The sequence below is a fragment of the Plasmodium malariae genome (assembly GCF_900090045.1).
Source record: "Plasmodium malariae genome assembly, chromosome: 9".
In the NCBI taxonomy this organism is placed as follows: domain Eukaryota; phylum Apicomplexa; class Aconoidasida; order Haemosporida; family Plasmodiidae; genus Plasmodium; species Plasmodium malariae.
Window position 1 is genome coordinate 2213625 of NC_041783.1, and position 24867 is coordinate 2238491.

General features: G+C 24.5%; 3 protein-coding genes across 3 annotated transcripts; 1 reads left to right on the forward strand and 2 right to left on the reverse strand.

Annotated features, from left to right (window-relative positions):
• Nucleotides 1-479: 479 nt before the first annotated feature.
• PmUG01_09055700 (conserved Plasmodium protein, unknown function) lies at nt 480-9820 on the reverse strand (the record flags this gene model as incomplete). Its single annotated transcript, XM_029005272.1, has 2 exons — nt 480-8314; nt 8551-9820. The coding sequence occupies 2 exons, from the start codon at nt 9818-9820 to the stop codon at nt 480-482; spliced, it is 9105 nt and encodes a 3034-aa protein (XP_028861877.1).
• A 2250-nt stretch (nt 9821-12070) lies between these two features.
• Nucleotides 12071-13627, forward strand: PmUG01_09055800 (protein YIPF6, putative; the record flags this gene model as incomplete). The annotated part of the gene is made up of 7 exons (XM_029005273.1): nt 12071-12083; nt 12182-12237; nt 12536-12617; nt 12709-12751; nt 12910-13029; nt 13188-13324; nt 13518-13627. 7 exons carry the CDS (start codon nt 12071-12073, stop codon nt 13625-13627), a joined length of 561 nt encoding a protein of 186 aa, XP_028861878.1.
• Nucleotides 13628-14409: 782 nt separating this feature from the next.
• Nucleotides 14410-24641, reverse strand: SLARP (sporozoite and liver stage asparagine-rich protein, putative; the record flags this gene model as incomplete). The annotated part of the gene is made up of 3 exons (XM_029005274.1): nt 14410-14727; nt 14899-15115; nt 15265-24641. The coding sequence occupies 3 exons, from the start codon at nt 24639-24641 to the stop codon at nt 14410-14412; spliced, it is 9912 nt and encodes a 3303-aa protein (XP_028861879.1).
• Between the last annotated feature and the right edge of the window lie 226 nt (nt 24642-24867).

A 24867-nucleotide genomic window follows, 5' to 3' on the forward strand; every position in this document is an offset into this window, starting at 1 on the left:
TAACAGGATTGTAAATTTTGTGCGGGCATAATTAATGATGCACCATAAGTCCAATAAATATACTGAGATGTGAAGACTAACGGCCTTTATTGAATAAAATAAATTAGTTTTGCTCAAAATACAAAAAATGAAATAATATGAATGAAATGAAATAAATGATATAAAATAAACGAAAAGAAATAAATAAAATAAAACAAACGTAATACGTGCGGGAATTATTATATATAAAAGAAATGCCCATACATATTTTAGTGTTTATTTCAAAATTATGGATTACACTGAAAAGACGAAAAAATTATTTTTTATTTTATTTTATACTGTTTTATTTTATTATATTTTATTTTATTATATTTTATTTTATTATATTTTATATTGTTTTATTTTATTATATTTTATTTTATTATATTTTATTTTATTATATTTTATATTAATGTGTTTTATTTTTTACTGTGTAAACACTAACTTAAAGTAATACTATTCTATTGAATATTTAAATCGAAATTCTTTTGCTTTAACAGTAAGTCATTCGTTTGACGAAACTCTTTTGCAAAATTCGTGTTGATAAATGTATTGGAAATATTTATAAAATTATTATTGCCTTCAACTAATTGAGATATATTTAATGAGGTGTTGGTACTTGTGTTTTTATTATATGAGTTCGTGTAAGCTTTGATATCATTTGTTCTTCTACCGTTCTTTGGATTATTATAATAATTTGGATTAAAAGAGTTTGAAGTATTACCATTATTACTATTACTATTGTTACTACTATTGCTACTATAACCATTATTACAATTATTATTAATACCATTACAGTTACTACTACCGCTGTCATTACAGTAGTAGTTATTACTGAAATTCATATAACAAGTATTAGGTGATGCACTACTATTTGAGACATGATCGACAAAAGAAGGTTCTTCTTCAGTCATATTTTGATTGATAATAAGTTCATCATTTTGATTAAAACTTTGGCAAATAATATTAGACAAAATATTATTTCCAATCAATTTTCTATTTGTTACAACACTATGCATGCTGCTGTTAACAAAACTGTCGTTAAATAAGTTGTGGTTGTTGCATATATTTTTATATATAGCGTTGTTTGTATTTCCTGTTAAATTTTCATTAATAACACCATTGTTATTAATTAAATTTTGATTCAAAACCTTGCTACCTTCGAGGGTACTTGGCTTAGGCACTCCACTGTCGCAACTGCTGTCGTCATTATTACCATAATTATTATCGTAATTGTTGTCATCTCTGTTGCCCTCACCATTGTTACTGTAATTTTCCTTATAATTGTCATAGTTGTCGTTATCATCATTGGTATCATTGACATTGTTAGTACCATTCATTGATGTATTAATAGAGGTATTATTAGTAGGATTAATAGAAGAGTTTCTTGCTGCACTCTTCGCTGTGCTCTTAAGAGAACCCTTAGAAACAGTATTTTGATTTTTTTTTTTTTTCCCCTTATATAGTGTTGCATTATTTATTGAATTACTTATATTTTTACACTTATCATAAGTATAGGTACTGTGGTGTACTCCATTTTTGCTACTTTCGTTATGGCTATTGTTATATTTTCTTTTTTTCTTATATTTGCATAATTTTTTAGTTAATCTAATAATTTTGTTTTTATTATTGAAAAATTCACTAATATGTTCTTTATAAAAATGTAAAACAGTTTTATCAATATCAATCATTCTTTTTCTTTTTGTTGTCCTTGAGCTAGCAACATTTTTACTAAACCTCGTTTCCATCAATTTCAGATTTATACAATCAATGTCAATATTATCTTCAGGAATATACTTATTTATCTCGTTAGAGTTTAGATAATTATTTTTTAAAAATGTCCCATAGCTACCATTACAACATCTAGGTACCCAAAGAAGATCATGAGAATTGGTTTTATTATGAATAATGTCAATAATACTAATATAAAATTTAACTTTTCCAAACAAATATAACATAGAAAAACTTGATTTATTTTCTTCGAAATTGCTTATATCCTCTTCATTTATATCAACGGAACTTGAATAATCATTGATTGTGCTGTTATCTTCTTGCATATTTTTTAAATTATCCTCATTATTATACTCGTTATTTTCCTCATTGTTATCCTCATTATTTTCATCATTATTTTCATCATTATTTTCATCATTATTTTCATCATAATTGTCATCATTATTTTCATTATTAATTTCATCATTGTGGTTATTAACGTCAGCATTATTGTTCCTGTTGCTGTTATTATTATCATTATTACTGCTATTGCTGTTATTATTATCATTATTACTGCTATTGCTGTTATAATTACCATTACTACTACCATTACTATTATCATTGATATTATTATCATTATCTATCTGCTTATCATCCTTTCTCAAATTAGGCATACCATCGTTTTTCACGTAATCATTTGAGCTTATATCATTTGTGCTAATGAAACATTTTTGTTCCATTTCTTTTTTACCTATAAAATCTTTTTCACCCAGATTTGAATTATTCGTATTTAAATAACCTCCTGAATTTACATTATAATAATAATTTTGATTGAAGTTATTACCTACATTGTAAATATTTTTAATAGTACATTTCCCTGATAAATCATCATTTACATTTTCGTTCATCATGAATGATGTATTATTGCATGCATAATCATTGTAATTGTTTATTATATTTTCATTTTTTAAAGAGGAAAGATAAGTTTTGTTTCCTGATATATTACATAGATCATTACATAAGTTGTATTGGTTGTTTCTTTGAGTAATAAATAATTCATAGCTGCTACTATTGTTGTAGTCGTTATTATAACCAGTGCTAGTGCTACTAGGTGGCATATAAATGTTGGAAGAATTCTCAGTATTAACAGCGCTAATGTCAGTAGTTGCTCTGTAGTAATTTTTATTGCTCATGGTAAGCATTCCATTAATATTACCGTTATTGCTAACACTGGTACTGTGTGCAACATCTGAATTATTATTTTCCTTGATGTTCAAGCCAATACTCATTTTCTCTATTTTATTTTTAACATCATACTCATGTAATGGGTGGTTGTAATTTTCTTCAACAGATTCTTTATGCGTATTATCTGGATCAGTGAAATATACGTCCTCTTCTTGTGCTGCTTTATATCTTGGTATAATATTATTATAAGGGTGTTGGTAATTTTCTCTAACTGGTTCTGTAAAATTAAAATTAGAAATATAAAAAGGATATATTTTTTCAATTAAATTATCATTATACGTATGATTAAAGGTATTAGGGGAAGGGTTGACGATGTCTCTGACAACCGTATCAACAGTTGTATCGAAATCTGTGTGAACAACAGTATCAATAACATTATCGACAGCATTATCTGTGGTCATAAAACTGTTGGAAGGCGTATGAAATCTGCTTTTTCCTACGAAGTATTTACCTGAGTTATCAAAATTTATGCCATTTTGCTGGTTTATTCGATAGCTGTTTATATAACCTTGACAATTGTTACTATTACTGCCTATATTATTTTCACAATTGTCTATATGTATGTATTGTGAATTTACTTGGCTATTTTCATTTCTATAATAGAATGATGAATTATTATATAAATTAAGCTTGTTTTGTGCATTAAATGCGTTCTGGTTATCATCGTGTATATTACTAGTAAATTTATTGTAATTATTATAATATAAATACAAATTCGTATTATTTATATTTTCAGAATGCTCTTTTGGCATAGTATTATCTTCAAATGATGATGGAACGATATGGTTGGTCTTACCTATATCACTACTTTTATTACCTAAGTAATAATTTTCACTCCAAAATTTAGAACTTCCAATTTGACCATTTTCTTGTATATATTCTTGTTTATCATAATTGAAATTATTTTCTATTTCTAATGTTGGAAATTCATTTGTGTTATATGGTCCATTTGTCTTATTAGGAGCAAGATCATTATAATAATTCATATTTTTTGTACTATATAAATTATTCCTATTTTTTATGTTATATGTATGATTATTATTGAAATTCACATTATTTGTGTTTGTGATATATTTGTTAATACACTTAATATATATCTGCCGTTCATTCATAAGGTGATCATCTTCTTGACCGTTAAATTCTTTATTTAAGTCTAATTCTTCATCTAAAATTGCATTATTTGTTGCATTAAAACTGTTTAAAGGAAGATTCATTCCCTGAAATGAGGGGAAAAGAATCAGTTTATCAACGTAATGAGTACTGTTATTTTTGTGGGAATTTTTCGTGCTTTCGTTTTTACTTCCGTTTTTACTTCCGTTTTTGCCTTCATTTTCGATATCGTTCTTACTTCCGTTATTACTTCCACTTTTCCATCCGTCTTCGTTTTTGTTATCATTTCTCATGTCCTTATTTTTCGCCTTTTCCAGGAGGTCTTCTTCACTCGCTGGATCTAATTCATTTTGAATTTTTATATCATTAAAATGGGAAGAATTATATAATTCCGTCTTAGCTACATTTTCATTCGTCTTTTGGAACATGTCCGTTTTTACATCCACTTCCTTCCCCTCAGAGACAACATAAAGTGAATCGTTACTTATCTCTTGAACGTAGTTATATGTAAAATTTCTTTTTATTTTTTTATTTCGTAATGAATCCAAAATAGTAGAATTGTTACTACTTATCTCTGTTGTCATGCACTTGTTTAAAGTCTTTTGTTTTCCTATTTCTGAAAAAGGAAAATAATGATTATCAATAATTTTTTCTTTTATATAGAAAATTTCGGAATCATTATATGAAAGCCGATGAAAGCTTTTATCGCAATTATTTTTTTCTGGAGTACCACTATATGTATCATCCATATTTGAAAATTTGTTTACTTTTGTGTTTGCAAGTGTATACTTGTCATACGTATCACATAGGGTCTTCAAATTTTTATCTGAATAGATACTGTTTATTGCTTTATTTTCAAATTTTGTATTTATGTCACAATACATCATGTTTCCGTTTTCAATATCACTGGGATCCTTTTCACATGTATTGTTGATCAATAGGGTATTCATTTTTTCATTGTCACTGCAACTGCCATGGCTACAACTGTAATTATCGAATGAATCAAATTTATCACTTTTTCCGCTATTTCTAATTACTTCTGAGGGTATATTCTTACATTTAAAAACATGCCCCTTGTAGTCTTCCATAATTTTAGTACTCTCCTTTTTTCTTTTTATCGTATTTGATTTTGAATTTAAATTTTGATTTTCCTCTTGAAGTTCTCCTTTTTTAATTTTTTCCCCCTCATTTCGAGATATTTCATTATTTCGAGCTATATCGTCATTTTGAGCTATTTCATCTTTTATTTCACCATAAAGTTCTGTTTCGATATATTTGTCACCTTCAGGAAAATTCGAAACATTTTCACATGCCATTTCCGCAGTCTCATCATCATTATTTTTTTCTTTTTCATAATTCGCATGGTCATTATCATGGAAAATTAAATACTCTTTTGAAGCACTCTGTTCGATTTTATTTTTTTTGTTCAGTTCGTTCATCCCCTTTATTTGGGCTATTGTATTAAATTCTACGCTTAGATCTAGTTTTTGTTCACACATTAATTCTATTTTACCATTCTGATTTAAGTCATCTTCATTCGAATTTTTGATTTCTTGTGCTCTTTGCTCTTCAGCTGATTCTTTTCTGTTGTTTCGAGGATTCTCTTGATTCATATTTTCTACCTTAGAAGAGTCATTTAATTGTAATTGCAAAGGGAAATTATTATTCTCATTATTAATATTATCTATATTATTCATGCTTCTACTATCATTAAGTAGTTTATTTGTGACATCATCATAGTTTACAGTACAGGTACTCATACGAGTACTAGGAACATCCTTGTTTTTTATTTCCGGAACATTTCTTATATTTTCTTTAGATTTCATATTTTTATCTGGACTAAAAGATTCATATTTTACCTTACCAAAATAGTCGTTTATGTCTTGGGTATTAAATACTTTTATGCCATTCATAATAGGGTTGCTCATTATGGGGATATCCATAATAGGGTTATTCATATTAGCGTTTCTCATAATAGAGTTGCTCATAGTAGGGCTACTTACAACTGGGTCACTCACAACCTCGTTATTCATATGTTCACTAAAATAAGAAGTGTTGTTTATGGAGGAGGTATCATCAAGTAATCCACAAGAATTGCAGCAATTGGAAAGGTTAATATCGTGCTCATTAAAAGTACTGTTCATTAAACTTCCATACATGATATTTTTATTAGTATCATCATAAGCTTCATTATTTTCGTTATTCGTTATATTCGTGTAAGTTTGTTTAAAGGGATTGGTATATGCACTAATATGATTCTTCTGATTATAGAAAGATGTATATGAAGTATTTAAAGGCTTCATATTCGTTGAAAGGTTAAGTATATTATTGGGATGTCTTGAATTATTTACATAAATAGAATTATTTAATGAATTTTTACTTGTGTAATAGTTATTATTATTTAATGTTGAATAATTCGAATTTTCCATATTTTTATTATTCAGAAAATCATTTTTATTATTTATATTATTTATATTATTTACATTAAAAGTGTCATGATTTATATGATCGTTAAAAGTGGTCGATGGATTTATAAAATAACAATAATTAGAATTAATATCAGAATTTATAAATCGATTTTGATGATTTATTTTCATGTTATTTGAGGGGTTATTTACATCATTTGGTTGTAGATTATACATACTATTATCAATTGAACTATAAATGGTACTATTTGTTATGTCAGCCTTATCAGAAACTATATTATTGTGTGGGATATTATCATTTGATGGAGTATTAATCATATGGTTCATATTTTCCCCATTGAAATAAGGGCCACTACTTCCATCAAATACGGCCATTTTAGATGATACATCATTTTGTTTTTTTATGAAATACTCACTAGAAACAGGATTGAAATCATAAGATGGTTCGTCATTGTTATTATTGCCATTAACTGTGCTGCTACTACTACTATTATCTCCTTGATTACTGCCATTTTTATCCTTCATACTTATACAATCTTTTTTCCCACTGTCTTTAATGCTATTACTCATGTTTTTCATTATGGTGACATCATTTAATATTTGTGGGTCTTTATCTGAGCGATTATTATTAGCATGGTAATCATTTAAAACATTATTATAATTAAAATTTGTTTTTCTTTTATTATTATTTAATTCTGAATATGATTCGCTGAATTCATTCATGCGAAAATTGTTATTGGGGGTACTTTCATTCATATGTTCATTCTGATTAAAGTTGTTATTAACAACATTCATTCTATTTACGTTTAGGTTGTATGCACATTTGTAATTAAAACTAGAAATATTAATATTGTTACTATTGTTTATACATGAATTATTGGTAAAATATTCATTCATATTTACTTGATTTATGTAATTGTTGTTAAAAAAATTATTATTACAAGTAATATTGTTTAGACCATCACTGCAGTTACTTTTCGAGATATTAGTATGGTTATTACTCATATTTATATCTATGTTATTGATCAGGTTATTGGAATAGTCGTTTAAGTTACATATTTTGTTTATGTTTTTAATGAATCCTAGATTTTTTATACTATTATAATTATCCATATTATCCAAATTATCAACATTTCTAGTTTTATTTGCCATATCATAATTATCATCCATACCATTTAACTCGTTAAAGCATTGTGCATCATTTGAATGTTTAATAGTTTCTAAATTGTTTAAATGAGTGTCATTACTCAAATGCATATTATTCACGTTTGAACTGTTCATATGTATATTATGAATGCTTAAGTTACCCATTTCTAAGTTGTAACCCTTTATGTCATTTGATGCTGTGCCATTCATTCCTATGTCCCTCATGTTTATGTTAACCATGTTATTGTTTTTTACGTTACTGACGTATGCGTTACTACTGTTTACGTTATTCAGGTCCATGTTACTACTGTTTACACTGCTCAAGTTACTATAATGATGCTCATGATTGCCGAAGGTTTTAGCATCGAAAGAATTTGTATTATTCGTAGGAAATTGATTCCTAAAAGTATTATTATTTCCATCTTTCGATTTATAAAGATATAATGGAGTTTTTATTATATGCTTAAAAGTAATGTGACGATCAGTATTTATTTGAATTTTTCTGATAATGCTAACACTGCATTTTTTCCCGCTGCCATATATATTTCCATTATTTAATATAAAAACATGCAAATAATTATCCGTATCCTCTTTTTTCATGCCTAAACATATACATATGCATCTGTGTATATTGTATAATGTCATACCGCTATGAATACCTGAAGATTCAAAAGAAATGATAAGGCAATTAACGAATGCGTTTGGTGAAAAAAAAAAAAAAAAAATTAACTGGACGTGAAATGTGATCAACTGTGAAACAATGAAGTCGAAGTAAAATGTGCTTCATAATGAAAAAAAAATGTCGGATTGAAATGTGCACGATAAAGAAATAAAAAAAAGTCGAGGAGAATATATAAAATGAAAAAAAAAAAAAAAAAAAGAGTATTAAGATTACCTATGTATCTGCATATGTATTTATTGTTGAAGGAGGTACTTATTTTCAGTTCTATAATATCGTACTCATTTATGTTTTTATAAACACGGACATTTTTATCTAACGATACATTTAACGTATTAGTTGTATCGTTATTTGAGGGATGATTTAAACTGTTACAGTTGTATTCACGGTTTGGGTCTTTGACATGCATATTATTGATGGAATATGCACTGTTCATATTTATATCAGGATGTTGAAAAACATTTTGTTTATCTGCATTTTTATTTTCGCAATTAGAACGAAAATTATGTTTTAAGAAATTCTGGCATTTCCCCTGTATCATTATTTCTTTATCAAAAGTGCAACTATTAATATTTTTACCAGAGTAGTTATGTTCATCAAATAGCACATTCTTTATTTTGTTACTTTTATTGTTACTGTCATTATTATTGCCACTCGTATTGTTCGTATAGTTCATGGCGTTTGTGTGGAAATCGGTGTTAATGTTAGGGTTAATCTCAGTGTTAGGGGAAGTGTCTGGGCTAATGTTAGCATTTAACGTCACATTGTTCTTCGATTGTTCAATATTATTACTAAAAGTACTATCCAGTTGCTCTTTTAGATATAGAATTTTATTATTACAATTATCTTCCCCTTCGTTCAAGCATTTATTTAATGAAGACAAGGATACTGTTTTTTCCATTTCTAAAAAACATTTCTTTTCACCCGAATGGTCTCTCATCTTTTCATTTTTAGTTAAAGAATAGTTATCAACTATATCTTTTTCATCATTATAATTTTGCTTAATTTGATGATTTTCATTTTTGGTTATACTTGATAAAGAGGGAAATATTAATTGATTATCTATTATTGGAAAATTTGTTTCATATTTTATTTTTTTAATTTTCTCTATAATATTTTCAAAATGATGAATCAAAGGAGGATATAAAATTAATGATTTTGTTAAAAAATTTGAATAGACAAATATTTTATACAAATCATTTTTACTTAATTTTTTAAAATAAAAATGTCTGTCAATGTTGCTATTTTTTATTATTTTAATTAACTTTTTTATATCATCTTCTTTATCTCTAGTACCACTATCATTATCACTTTCTAGAGAATTTTTAATTGTGTCAGAACAGTTATTTTTTCTACGAAAGGAATAATTAATTTTAAAATCATCAAAACCGTTAAAAAAGGACAGTTTTTTTTTGTTCCTTTTTTCACCCTTATTATAAACTGTTATTGGGTTATCATTTTTGTTTTTTTCTTCCTCGAAGTGCATTTTAAAAAAAAAAAAAGAAAAGAAGAAAGAAGAAAAAAGAGTAATAGAATAAAATAATATATAACAAGATCAAGCAGAGCTCTGAGTGATCATTGTATGAGTGGTAAAAAAGTTCTTTAAGGAAAATAAAAGTAATAAATAAATAATTATATATGTAATATATGTGCTCTTACTTAGACACATGTTAACAGGTGAATATAATGGGATACTAAATGTTATATTTCATATAAATTTAATATAACCTATCATTCTGTAACATATAGAAATGGTTTGATATTTTTATAAAGGGAATGAAAACGAAAAGTATAAATATGAATATATGCCCACGTGTTTTCATGCTTAAACATACATATGCATATGTATGCCCAAACGTGTTTTAATACACATAAATCTTCGTAATTACACTGTATCCGCGATTGTTCAAACAAAAGCAAACAATAAGGTGAAAACAAATCTTTTTGTAATTTAAAATACAAGTACACTTAAAGAAAATTTTAATCTTTCTCAAATAAAAAAAAAAAAAAAAAATAGATTATATTATTAAAAAAAATATATTGACTTCACACATTTTTAAAACATTTTCTTTTATTCCTTCGATAGAAATGTGTGTATAATTGTTAGGTGTATATACACCTAAAAAAAAAAAATAAAAAATAAAATATGACTATGAGCTCAAAATATAACAACGTATTATCATATAGCTTTTCCAATTAATTTGGTCATCATAGTAGGATCTTTTGGAAAATAAAATATGGTAATATGTATCCTTTCCTCTTAAGAAATAGTACCCTCTTAATTTTTTGCTCAGATGTTTGAAAACATAATATATATATACGTATATCTACATATACATTTGAATTAAAATAACCTTAGGTCAATTTGTTATTCAAGCGAAACAAGCGTTTTACCTTTGATCCCTTTTTTTTTTTTTTTTCCATTATGTTTTACTGATTAGTTGTTAGTCAAAGGACTAGTAATTTTTCTCAAATATGTTAAATAATTGAGCAAAGAACATTGCATTATTTGTTGTGATACAGAGTATGATAAATGAAATTAATGTTAATCTAGATTTTTATGAACGAGCTATGTATCATTTTGTACTTATAAAACTGTATCATAATTTTAAGTTCTCCAACAAACAACAAAAGTTAATTCTCTATTCCTATTCCTATTACGATTTTCCTAATTTTTTATATTAAAAATAAATACGAGCATCTACCTTGTTTTTTCTATATGTAAAATATTGCATTTGGAAAAATATGGAAACATGATGCCCACTAATACTTGTATATATGTGTATAAACACTTATACAAGTAAGGACTTTCACTAACGTAATAAACAGCTAAAAGTTACTATTTTAATCAAAGCCTGATAAAATAAAATCTGCTAATACAGAAAATATGCTTCTGTTTACATAAATATATTTACATGTGAACACTTTGTACATATATTTTTACAGCTGAATACATTTTATATAAGCCTAGCTTCCGTATTATGAAAATAATTGTTTCAAGGTGAATATTAGGAAAAAAAAAAAAAAAAGAAAAACAAAATTCTACTTTATAACAATCTTATTTTGTACCATTAATTCTGGTTATTTGTATTTATCATTTTTAAGAATAATATGTACTTTAATTTTTTTCTTAAAATTTAATAAAATATATGTATATATGTAAAATGTACATATCTGCATGTATTTATTTATGTCCATATGTATTTATAAATATGAATAAAGAAAAAAAAAATTTTTATAATTTTTTCCTTATGCCAAATAAAGAAAAATTCGTCACTAAAATTATGTAAGTTCCCAATAATAAAAAGAAAATTTTGATCCAGAAATAAGATAAAAATAACATAAGGTACAAATGAAAAAAAAATAAAGAGGTATTAAAAAGAGGAACAAGTTAATGTATAAAAAAAAACAAAAACAAAGCATTATTAGAACGTAAAATTTGGCATAAATGGAATCTTAAAGAACGAAAAAGAAAGAACAAATTTTTGAAATAAGGAGGACATTTATAAAAGTTAAGGCATAATAAAATGAAAAAAAATTTATATTTTAAATATAAAAAAAGAATGTAAAATTGAAAGTGAAATTGGTTTAAGAAAAAAAGAAAATTATGTTAAATATATACGTGCAAAGTATTTAACAGAAAAAGAATTAATAAAAGTATATATATACTTATAAAGGAAAACATTTCTTGGAAGGACATATTTTTAAATAGGAGTAAATGACAGAAGGAAATAATATGACGACGCAAGGTAAAGATAAATAGCGTAGCCTTGAAGAAGGGCTTTTCTATTTTAGAAAGAACTGTTAGACCTAATACTGTATATATTAAATTTTTTATTTTATGTAGCTTTACATATCGCAAATTATGAGTTCACCATGGATGAGCCAATTAAGGACACAGTGGTTTGAATAACATTCAAAAAGTTAAAAATTAATGATTTGACTTTTTAAAACATTAAATTCTGAATATATTTATATAAATAATTATATATGTATATTAACTTATATATGTACATTACTATTCACCCCCTTTTGCCAACCGTACAATGGTATATCATTGTTATCTGTTCATAGCGTTGTTATTATTTACTGTGTAATAAGTTTTAAAGCAACATGAACCGTAGGGATATCCAACAATGCTATTTTTATTTTTTATACCATTATAATATATTTTTCTTTTGTTATTGTAATTCCACCTCAGATACGTGACGCTAAAAGTATTTACCAAAAGATACTACATATTTGTTTTCATCAATACGATGGAGACAATACCATAAAAAAATGTAATAAAAAAATAAGATAAAAATATGAAAAATAAGTTGTAGAATATTTTTTACTTTATTATTTTTTTTTTTTTTTTTTTTTATGTTCAAGGGGATTTATGGGGATCTTTTATTGTTTACATATCATTATCAGTGTAATTTTTTGGAATAGATATATTTTTAACAATAATTTTGAATATTGGAAAAGATATAACAAAAAAATTTTCCTTTTTTTAACATGATGTGCGCATGTATGTACGTATATATATATAGGCATATACTTATAAATCCTTCGATTTGTTTATTTTCATAGAATTATATTTCTAGATAAGGAAGTTCAGGAAAAGAAAAATACGTTTGCCTATTTTTTCGTCATCTTTCTTGTTGGTCATATTTTAGTATCCTTAAATTTGTCATTACTACATATAAATATGTAAGAAGATCTTATTTCTTCGTTATATTAACATTAAAAGATTCATCTTGTGTGTTTTATCATTTAATATTCAATATTATTTGTCTTTTTGCAGCTGGAGCTTGTAAAATTTTTTGTATATGAGAATATATATATGTTTATACTTATCTTCATTGTAGACACTTTTTCCAGTCATTATGCATTGTTAACTATTCCTTAATCCCCCTGGTATTTTCGTCCGTTATGAATATGTTTATATCCTGTCGAATGCTGAGGCTTCTATTTTCTATGCTGTCCACCGTTTGGTCTTCATACAGTAATAATAAAACGAATGAATCAAAAAGTTGAGAAATTATTTAATTATAAAATAAATGAAAGCATTCCATGCTTTAATGCTTTGATATATTACTAATAGTTTTGCGTTTTTTACAACACATATATATATGTGTTCATGTATATATATGTACTTATTTTGATGACATTTCCTTTTATTTTTCTTTTACTTTTAGATTGTATCCTTATATTAGCAAAGTTTATAAAACCCAATAGACTTTTAATTTCTATTTTCCCCATTTGCTTATTACATTTTTTTTTGGCAACCTTATTACTGATTAAATAAAATTAAAATATTCTTACTCTTTGTTTTTTCCATTTTTTAAATAACATTCTTTGTATTGCATGATGCTCACACTTTTTTTTTTGTATATTTTTAAAAAAATTGATACTGTGTGTAAAAAAAAAAATTATATGAAAAAAATCAAATACTATTTTTAAAAGAAGTTTAAACTGAAAATTAAGTTAATATTTCTTTATAATTACTTATGTAACAAAAAAAAAAAAAAAAAAAAAATTCAATCAAATATTGTGGAAATTGGGTAAAAATTGAAAATGAAAGGGGGGTAAGAGAAGTATCGCTTTTATGTATTAGAATAAAAACAATGTATGTCTTTTGAACACCACTTTTGAAATTCTTTGTTCTGAAAATTAAAAGTACAATTTTTATGGTTAAATATTTATGGATATATTTTATTATATTCTTAAAAATAGGAGAGATATTGCGTTGTTAGAAGACAGACATGGGTATAATAAACTTATTAGAAATATGTATGGGTAGATACATAAGCGCTCAGCATGTATAAATAAATAAATATATATATATATATATATATATATGTGCATATATTTTTTAGAAATAATTAGTAGATGCGAGGTATTAAGAATAATTTGGCATATATATGTGTGAGAAATTAATAAAAACTGTATCAAAAACACTGAGGGAATGGTTAATCCTACTTCATTATCTATAAAATTTTGGATAAATCTATAAAACAATTTCACTGATATCATATGCTTATATACATAATTATATATACATATATATATACTGTGTGCTAAAGTCCTCTAATAAAATAAGAAACGATTCATAATTTCAAAATTTACATGGGTATTCTTTAACGAGTATAAAAAGGATTTTATATGCTCATATTTGCTACCGTCGTTTTTATAATCATATGTAAATTTAAAAACCAAAAGCATTAATTTTATTAATTTCTTTTCCGCTTTTTGAACTTCAAAATCGTTCATATTATATCCTTTTTTTAATAGCCAAACTGCTCTTGTATATAAATTACTATCTAAAAATAATATAATATTTTGTATATATTTATACTTTTCCTTATTTAACAGATGCCAGTAAACGTTGAATATAGTTTCATGTTCCTGAGAGATAAAGAAACAAAATGAAAAAAAAAATAAAATGCGAATATTATTGTATGTAAACATAAGTCATTATGTATGTGGGAAACACAAAATAGTGTGTCTAAATAATATATAGTATATATTTATTAATAAAAAAAAATAAATAAAACAAACTAAGCATGAAGGGATTACCTGAGCTAAGTGTTTCGATAAATATGTTTGTTGAGGACATAAGGTCGACGTGAAATAATTGTAATTATTCATAATATTTTTGTAACAGTTATAAATGGCAAATGGGATGTTAAAAGTATTATAGGCTTGATTAAATTGTAAAAATTTGAAATTACATGTTAACTTAAACCTACACAACGCGCTGTTACAACATATGTATGAAGGGCAAATAGTCCATCTAAGAAGAAAAAGAAACAAAAAGTTGTAACTGGAGTTTCAATGTATATGTATATATATATATATATATATATATATATATATGTAATACATATAACATGTATAAATGCGTCCTTTACATAGGTGTGAATATACTCTTTTTGTAATTACCTCTTGCTTCTATTACTGAACCCTACTGAAGATATGGAATAACACCTTTTACTATCATTTTTTACCTCATTATCATTATTATCATTTATTTTTACATTACCTTGATTATAGGTATTATATAATTGTTTTCCCTTTAGGAAGTTTAATAACAGCTGTAAATTATAATAATTTCCTAAAGGATTGTGCCCAGGATTAGCTTTTTTTATCATCCTATTTTCATTTTGGAAAATTTTTTTTAACTGATATAATTCATTAGCACTAATATTATTAATATTGTTAATGATTTCAATTTTATTATCATTTAATGTTAACTTATAATTCTCAGTTGTATTTTGAGTATTACTATTATTATCATTGGCATAATAAATGTTGTTTAATATATTCTTATATATAGGATTATTATTTGAGGAATTATAATTTAGTAAATCTAAAGAATTGTTAGAGGAACAGTTCTTGTTGGAAATGCTTAAATTATACCCGTTATAATTAATTACGTTTTCCTTAATTTTGTTAATATGTTTTATTTGATTTTGATAGGTTTCAATATATTTATTAATTTCACTATTTACATTATTGTTAGGATCTATATTGCAAAGTTTGTCGTTATATGGATAAAGTGATTCTTTATAATTATTTACATTATAAGTTATATTATTTTTCGATGTATTTAAATAAGCTTCCTTATCATGTGTCTGGATGTTAAAAAGTGAGGGGTTGTAGTATTTACCTACAACGTCCGTGCCTTTTTCACAATTTAAGTTCACTCCATTAGCGTTAACATTGTTTCCATTAATATTATTATTATTATTATCAAATGAATGCAAACATATTTTATCAAATTCTAATTTGTTTTGATTTGTGTAATTTCTACTTATGTTATTATAGTCTGGTTGTAATACTGCATTTAAATTATAATTGAATTTTTCGTCTACATTTTTATTATTGAGGGAGTTGTAATATTCCTTTGCTCTATTAAGTTTCAATAAGTAAGAGTAACTATTTACGTTATTATTCTTTAAAGAATTCATATTACCATTGGTATCAAATTCTGAATTTTCCCTTATAGCAAGATTTCCATTATTACCTAAAATATTATAAGAGTTTTGAAGATCGAAATAATTGTTACTATTATTATTAGCATTATCTTCCTTATTTATATTACTGCTTATGCAAGAACTTAAAATATCATTATTGATTATATTATTAGTCATATTAACGTTGTCCAACGGGGAATTTATATTATCCATTTTTGTGTCATTTTTGGTAGTTGCGTTTAGACACTTATTTAATTCGTTTATATATTTTAAATCAATTGCATTATTTGTGTTACAATTACTTTTATTATAATCTGTGATAGACTTATTTTTTGATTTTAGTTCTTGTAAATTTATTGAATTATTGAAATTATTATTTATGTCATTAATATGTTTTGAATCACTTAAATTAATTAAATTATTACTTACTATGTTCAAGGTATTTCTTTCAAAATTTTGTAAACATTTACTACTTGTAGGATTAGCTGAATTTTTAAATTCTTCTTGAATATTATTGCTTAACTTATCCTTTGTACTTGTGTTATCAGTTTGATGAGGAGTAATTGTGAACTTATTTTTATTAAAGTTATTTATTAAGGAAGAATTATTGTTATAATTTTCAAAAGTTCCATTTTCAAGTAAATTAGGTAAAATTATTTGATTTTTTATTTTTGCATTATCATTATTATTATTATTGTTATTATTATGATTTTTATTGCTATTATTATTGTTATTAGTATTCTCATGACAGGTACTACATGTATCATATTTCACGTCGTTGCTAACTTCTTTAATTACATCACACGTATTAAATGTATCAACTTGCTCAAGGTTCACATTTCTGTTCATGCATAAGCACATATTCTCAAGGATATAAGAATTATTCTCAGTACAATTGCTCGTGTTTTTGAAATTTAAATAATTTCTATCTTCGTAAGCATTATTTTCATCACTGTATGAATTTTGTTGGTGATTCACACTGTATGTGTATCTATAATCATCACTATACAAATTAGAATCATTTATATTGTTAATATTGTTTAGTGTGTGATAACTATTGTTTTCTATGTTGTACGGTATATTATTCCCCTCATTTACATTCTTACTTTTATAAAAATCATTCATATTTGTTTCTTTTAAAGAATTATTATTTGCATTATTGTTAATCATTCTGTTAAATCCTTTATTTGTTCTACTATCATCATTTGAATGATCATGTACTAAATTATTAAAAATGAGCACATCATTCGTATAATTGTCTTTTCCTATATTCATGTCTTTCATTTTTTCGAGGAAAAAATTGTCGTACAAAGGTACATTTTTACAATTATCAAAAGAAATGCACTCGCTAATGTTATTTCTATAAGTGGTAATATTACTAGTACAACTTCTAATGGCATTGCTGGAATTTCTATTATTATAACAATTAGTAATACTATCGGTTGAATCGTCATTATTCCTATATTGTGCATTCTGAATGTTGGTTTCATTCTTAATGTTATTTACGCTAAAATTATTATGGAAATTATAATTATCTGTATTATTAAACGTGGAATTATTGAGATCCATGATAGTATTATTGTTACAGGTATGTCTTAGGTTATTGTTAAAAATATTTATAATATCATCAGAATTAAAAATTGTACAAATATTATTAACATTATTAATATTATTAAAATTTGTCTTTTTACTAATATCATTAACCTTGAGGTTGCGTATAAAACTCTTGTCTCTTAAGACATTCATATAATAAAAAGGTGATTTTTTTGATGTTAAACTAAGTGTTTGATCATACTTTTCATCACCTCCATTCAAAAGAGGTTCATTTGTATAATTATTTTTAATATTGTTTTTATGTATGTTGTTATATATGCTGTCATAAGTCTCTATATTTTTTTGGAGATATCTTTTATTTATTTTATTGAAATTGTTATTCAAAATATATTGATAATCTATTTGGTTATTTTCGTTTAAAGGTTCTATATCTGTCTTATTATCACATTGTTTATATAAAGTAGGTATAGAATAATGAAAATTTTTTGATGCTTCCGTAGTTATTCTATTATTTTCATTATACATTCCTTGATAAAAATTCATATTATTAAAATTTTTGTATACAGACGACATATTGTCTACGTTTTTTATATATTTATAATTTGTATCGTTTATATCATTTCCAGCTGCAAATTTATTTGAAGAATTATAAAAAGCAAAAGTATCGATGACATTATTTTTATACCTTTTGTTTACGTTATCATCATAATGCATGTCATCATTTTTTGCATTATAGTTATCATTCTGAGAATAATTTGTTATGTAAAAGTTTTCATATTTATTTTTTTCCTCATCATTAACTAGGTTAACATTTTCTAATTTACCATAATAGGAGATATTATTATTAAATTGCTGATTATGATTATAACTATTAGGAATATAATTATCAATATCTTGCGTTCGTTTCACATCTAGACAATTAGTTTTTATATTTTTAATAGTACATATCTCTTTATTATTATTTTGTATATCCTTCACTAGTTCAATATCACTAGCCTGAAGATCTTTTCCATTCTTTAAGCACAATATTCTATTTGATGTATAATGATCATTAATTTCTGGTAAGGGTTGTGTTTCATTGTTATCCTCCTGTGTATAAATTTTGGAATGTTGTAAATATGCAAAATTATCACATATTATAGAGTTGTTAATATTTATATTATCGTTACTTAAATAATTTCTACTGATATTTAAACTTTCATCCGTATCTGTAATATTGTTATTATACATATTCGTACAGTTTCTATTATTTCCGTTGATGATGTCGTTAATACAAGTGTTGCCATTATTCCTGTTATTAATTAAATCTTTGGAGTTGTCAACATTATAAATTTTGTTTTCCCCATAAAAATTGTCATCTTTATTATCTTTAATTAAAAGTGGAAAATTGTTTGTGTGTTGATTCAGTGTGTGATGATTCAATATGTGATTATTTATTGTGTGATTATTTATTGTGTGATTATTCAGAGTATGAACATTATTGTAATTTGGTAACATTAGATAATAATTATTATAATCATATCTATTGTTTTTTTCTTTTGTCATAATGTAACTTTTACTATTTTCCACTAAAATTTTGTTAATATTATTAACTTTATTACAATTTTCTGCGTAAATGTTGTTTGGATTATCTATTTCAAAGTCATACATATTACTTTCTCTAAGGTTTATGATATTTATATTTTCATTATGGTCTGTTCCATTTTTATTCTCATTATTATTTGAGGTTAGGTATTTATTAAATTCTTCGCTTTTGTATAATACGGGAGGTTGATCATTCATGAAATATAGATTTTTTCTTTCATAGATATTATCCAAACTTTTATCATTTATTTTGTTATTAGGTAGTTGTACGTAATTATTCGAATCAACAACGTAATTAAGATAATTTTCATTTTCTTGATATGTTTTATTAAAAGAATTTACATCGTCAAATGTATATTTTCCTTTGAACTGATAAAATGGAAATTTTTTATGGTGAGACATGTGTTGAATTACTTTATTATTTTTTTTTTCTATATCATTTTCTTCATATTGATATTGATCATTAATTTGGATTACCCCATTCTTATTATACTTATTTTTTAAAGTGGAATAATAAATATTATTGTTATAATTCAAAAAATAATTTGTTTTTTTTATAGAAATATCAGAGTCTTCTATGGGGCTAATATTATAAATGTTTTTATTAGAAGTATCATTTAATTCTATATCTTGCGGATTTATGTTGTTTGTATTCATTCCATACATATTTGTATTTTCATTTTTAATAGCATTTCTTAAATTATTATATTCTTGTGTATTTTCATCATAAACATAATTTATTTGATCTTGTTTTGTATAAATTTCTTTTTGTAAAATTCCCGATTGGTTATCTTTTCCTTTGTTTAATGAATTGTTTAATAAATAATTTAAATTTACGTTTTGATTCATTTCGTCAATGTTAATTGAGGAAAAAACACCATAATTGTATTCCATATGTTGGGAACAGTTACTAGGAACAATTTGCATTATTTCCGTATTATTATTACTACTACTACTATTATTATTATTACTGCTACCATTGTTATTATTATTAATACTATTATTATTACTACTACTATTATTATTATTACTGCTACCATTGTTATTATTATTAATACTATTATTATTACTACTACTATTATTATTATTATTACTGCTACCATTGTTATTATTATTAATACTATTATTATTACTACTACTATTATTATTACTACTACTATTATTATTATTATTATTATTATTACTGCTGCTATCATTGCTATTACTATTACAATTTTGATTATCCAAAATATCATTGTTTTTCATGTAATATACGTGATTTAAAATTCCTGCATTATCATCTGGGTCCTTTATTTCTTGTTTAAGGGTTTTGATATATTCTAAGTGGTTAATACTACTGCTGCTGTTACTGTTATCATTGCTATTATTGGTGTTATTATTGTACGAATTTTCATAGTTAATGCAATTAGTGGTTAAATTTTGATGTCTAAAATAATTATTATTATTCGGAAATACATTATTTCTATATATAACATTTTTATTATTTTGGGCATTCGTTAAAAAGGTTTCCAATCTATTTATCTGTTGTTCATATATATTTTGATAGTTGTTTGTTACATTCTCTAAAAGAGTAGACTGATTTTTTACCTTGTTCTCATTTATGTGATGAAAATGCTCATTATATATACTACTTGTATTACTATTATTATGAGACGAATTCTGCATTTTACTATTATTACTAAATACTGAATTTTGATAATTTAACTCATTTTGATCACCATTTTGTATATTAAAAATGTTATTTATATTATTGAGATCTCTATACATAACGGTATTTATATTGTTAGAAAAATCATTTAAATTGTCACTATTATTAAGAATATTGGAAATATTATGATTAAAAATGTTAGATACATTATAGTTAATGATATTCGACGTGTTATGATTAAAAACGTTCGATGCATTATTATTAAATTCATTGGACTTATTATGATTAAAAATGTTGGACATATTATTGTTAAAAATGTTGGACGTATTATGATTAAATATATTAGAAGTGTTTTGATATAATATGTCTGAAGGATTTTGATTTAATATGTTAGAAGTATTGTTATTAAATATGTTAGAAGTATTGTTATTAAATATGTTAGAATCATTGTTATTAAATATGATAGAATTATTATTATTAAATACGTTAGAATTATTATTATTAAATATGTTAGAAGTATTGTTATCAAATATGTTAGAAGTATTGTGATTAAATATATTTTCATGGGAACTATTTTTTGTAGTTCGTTTTGAAAGTATGTTTGCATGTTCATTGCTACCACTATATATTGCATTATTTATATTTCCATTGGTATAACTATTACTTCTATTATTCGTTTTTGTGTATTTGTGGTTGAAATTGTTATCAATACGGTTATTATGGTCATCATAATTATAATTATTATGTGAATAAATTTTTCCGTCTATAGCGCTCCTTAAATAACTAGAATTCATGTTATTGCTTTTAAAAGAAATTTCATTATTCATGTTTACTTTAACAAAATGATTAACAAAGTGATTGCTAGTATTACAGTAATTATTAGTATTATTCATATATTTTACATAATTACTGGGTGTGCTCATATTAGAACTATTATGTATGCTTATTGAGCTGTTATCATTTGAATTTATTCTCATATTCTTAAATTTATAATTTAAACTATCTGAGCTCATTAGTTGATTATTATTAACGTTAGTATTATCATTACTGTAGGCATTTGTTTCTGTAGTTCCTTGGAAACTCGGATTATGGTCATATTCGTTATTACTGTTAAACCTATTATTATCATTACAATTACCATTGCCATTATTATTATTATTATTATTATTATTATTATTATTATTATTATTATTATTATTATTATTATTATTATTATTATTATTATTATTATTATTATTATTATTATTATTATTATTATTATTATTATTATTATTATTATTATTATTATTATTACTACTACTATTATTACTATTACTATTACTACTATTACTATTACTATTACTATTACTATTATTACTATTACTATTATTGTTACTACTATTATTAATATTATTGTATATGTTCTTTTCCGAATTAGCATTTGTGTAGAGACTTTGCACTTCATTAAAATAATTTTGTACCATTCCAATATCATTTGAATCAGAATTACGATCGATTACATTATTTGTTGTATCTTGACTATAATTACCAATTGTGCTTATATGTTCATTTTTGACTTTACTGGTTTCATAATTCATAAAATTGTACTGTTTTTCCTCGTCTTGTTCATTTTGATGTTCTATTTTTGTGATATTTTCAGTTTTATTTTTTTTTTCATATTTATTTGGAAATGCGTTTTCTGTTATTTCGAATTTTAAATAGGATTTTCTTTTATCATTCACAATATATGGAGAGTTACAGAGAAGATCGGAATTGTTTTCTTCTGAATTTACTTCTAATTGATTTCTAAAATAGTTATCGTTACTATAGTTTAAGTTAATATAACTTGTATCATTTTCAATGACTGGATTTCGCGTATATGATTGTTCTAAATTTGCAGTATAAATGGCATTATGTAAACTTTTTCCGTTTAAGTGGTTGTATGCATATAGCAAGTTTTCTACATTATTTAAATTGTATACATGTCTATTATTACTACTACTATTACTATTGTTGTTATTGTTATTGTTATTGTTACTATAAGCATTATTATTACAGTTATCATATGCTTGTAAAAGGTTTTGTACAGTAATATGTTCGTTAATTGGAGTCCATGAATGACTGGATATTTTGTTTTTATTCATTTGTATGTTATTTAATTCATTAAAATTTTTTTCGTTAAGTTGTCTTTTACATAGTTTTGCATTCATGAACCTGTTATTTAATGCCTGCAGTTCATTATTAAATGAGATGTTTTGGTTAGTTCCTAATGTATTAATAAATTTTGGGTATAAAGAAAATTTATATTTATTGCCCTTATGATTTATTAACTCATTTTTCTTTAATGAGAGCATCGTACCTTTTTTACATAAATCAGTAATGTAAAAACAGTGCTCATCATGATAATCTATAAATTCATTTATTTTTTTTCTGTTAATCCTTTTGCTAAATTTTTTGTATGTTTCATTTTGTTTTCTTATAGGAAAGATAACATCATCTGCTTCTTTTTCTATATTTATTTCTTCTTGATCTATATCCTTTTCCCTTATATTGTTATTATTATGTTCTTTTATGTTTAACCCATTTATAATACTTTCCTTTTTAACATGTTGTATCATCTGATGTATTGGATCATGATGACATTCTTGTTGTTTTTTGTCAATGTCTTCCTTGTTCATTACTATTTCTTCATTTTCCTGTTTTTCTACATTTATATTTTTGGATATTTCGTCTCTACTTACCATAATTTTTTTCTCTTTGTTTTTGTCTTCTTTTTCTATTTTTACATTATTTCCATTTACTCTTTCATTATTATTTTTTTCTTCTACTTGTTCGTAGATTTCTTGAGTTAAATTATTTATGTTAGACAGTGCATTTTTATTTTCAGTAATTCCATTTCTGTTGTCTGAATGTTCATATTTGTCTTGCGTGAAAGAATGATTTGTGTTATTGCATTTATCCAATTCTGATTTTACATTTTTTATACACAGTTTCTTATTATCAATACCTTCTTCGGATCTTTGAATATCATTATTATCATTATGATTTCTGGAGTTTTTGTCATTTATTGTATCATTTATTTTGTCCTTTATCTTTAGATAATGCGATTCATTATAATCGCTAGGTGATTTATTTTCCTCTATTTTTGAATTTTCATGAATACTAGAATTATCCTGGATACTGGATCTTTTATTTGAGTTCTCTTGTTTTTTTTCATTATCTAAATCATTCTTTTTGTTTTTTTTATTTTTATCATTTTTTCCCTTTTTATCATCAACTTTTTCGCCATTAGTAGAATTTATTTTATAGTTTAAGAAGAATGCTCTCACTTTTTCGTCAAATAATTCTGTTTCTTCTATATCCAATTTATTCTCCTCTCTTTGCATATTATTTTTTTCATCTTCGTATTTCTTCCGTATGTTGTGAATTTTTGTAAGAACAATTAATCCAATATCATAATGCTCAAAAATAAAATTTAAGTCATTTTTGGACATAAAATATGAAAAAAATGTAAAAAATATTTTTTTATTTTCACTTCTCAAAAACATTGGTACATGCCTTGGTTTGCCTTTTCTCATTGTTTATTTTTTTAAAACAAAAAAAAAGAAAAGAAATGAAAAGAAGTGGAAGATTGAAAAAATAGATCATATACAAATCTACAAATTGGAGAAATATGTATAAGTTAAAATTTATTTGGAAGGGGTGCAGCATGCATATGAATGGGAAAAAGGGTATATGTAATAATATTGATGATTCTGCGTCGTGCGTATAAATACTTCGAAGTATATAGAAGTATTTACCCAT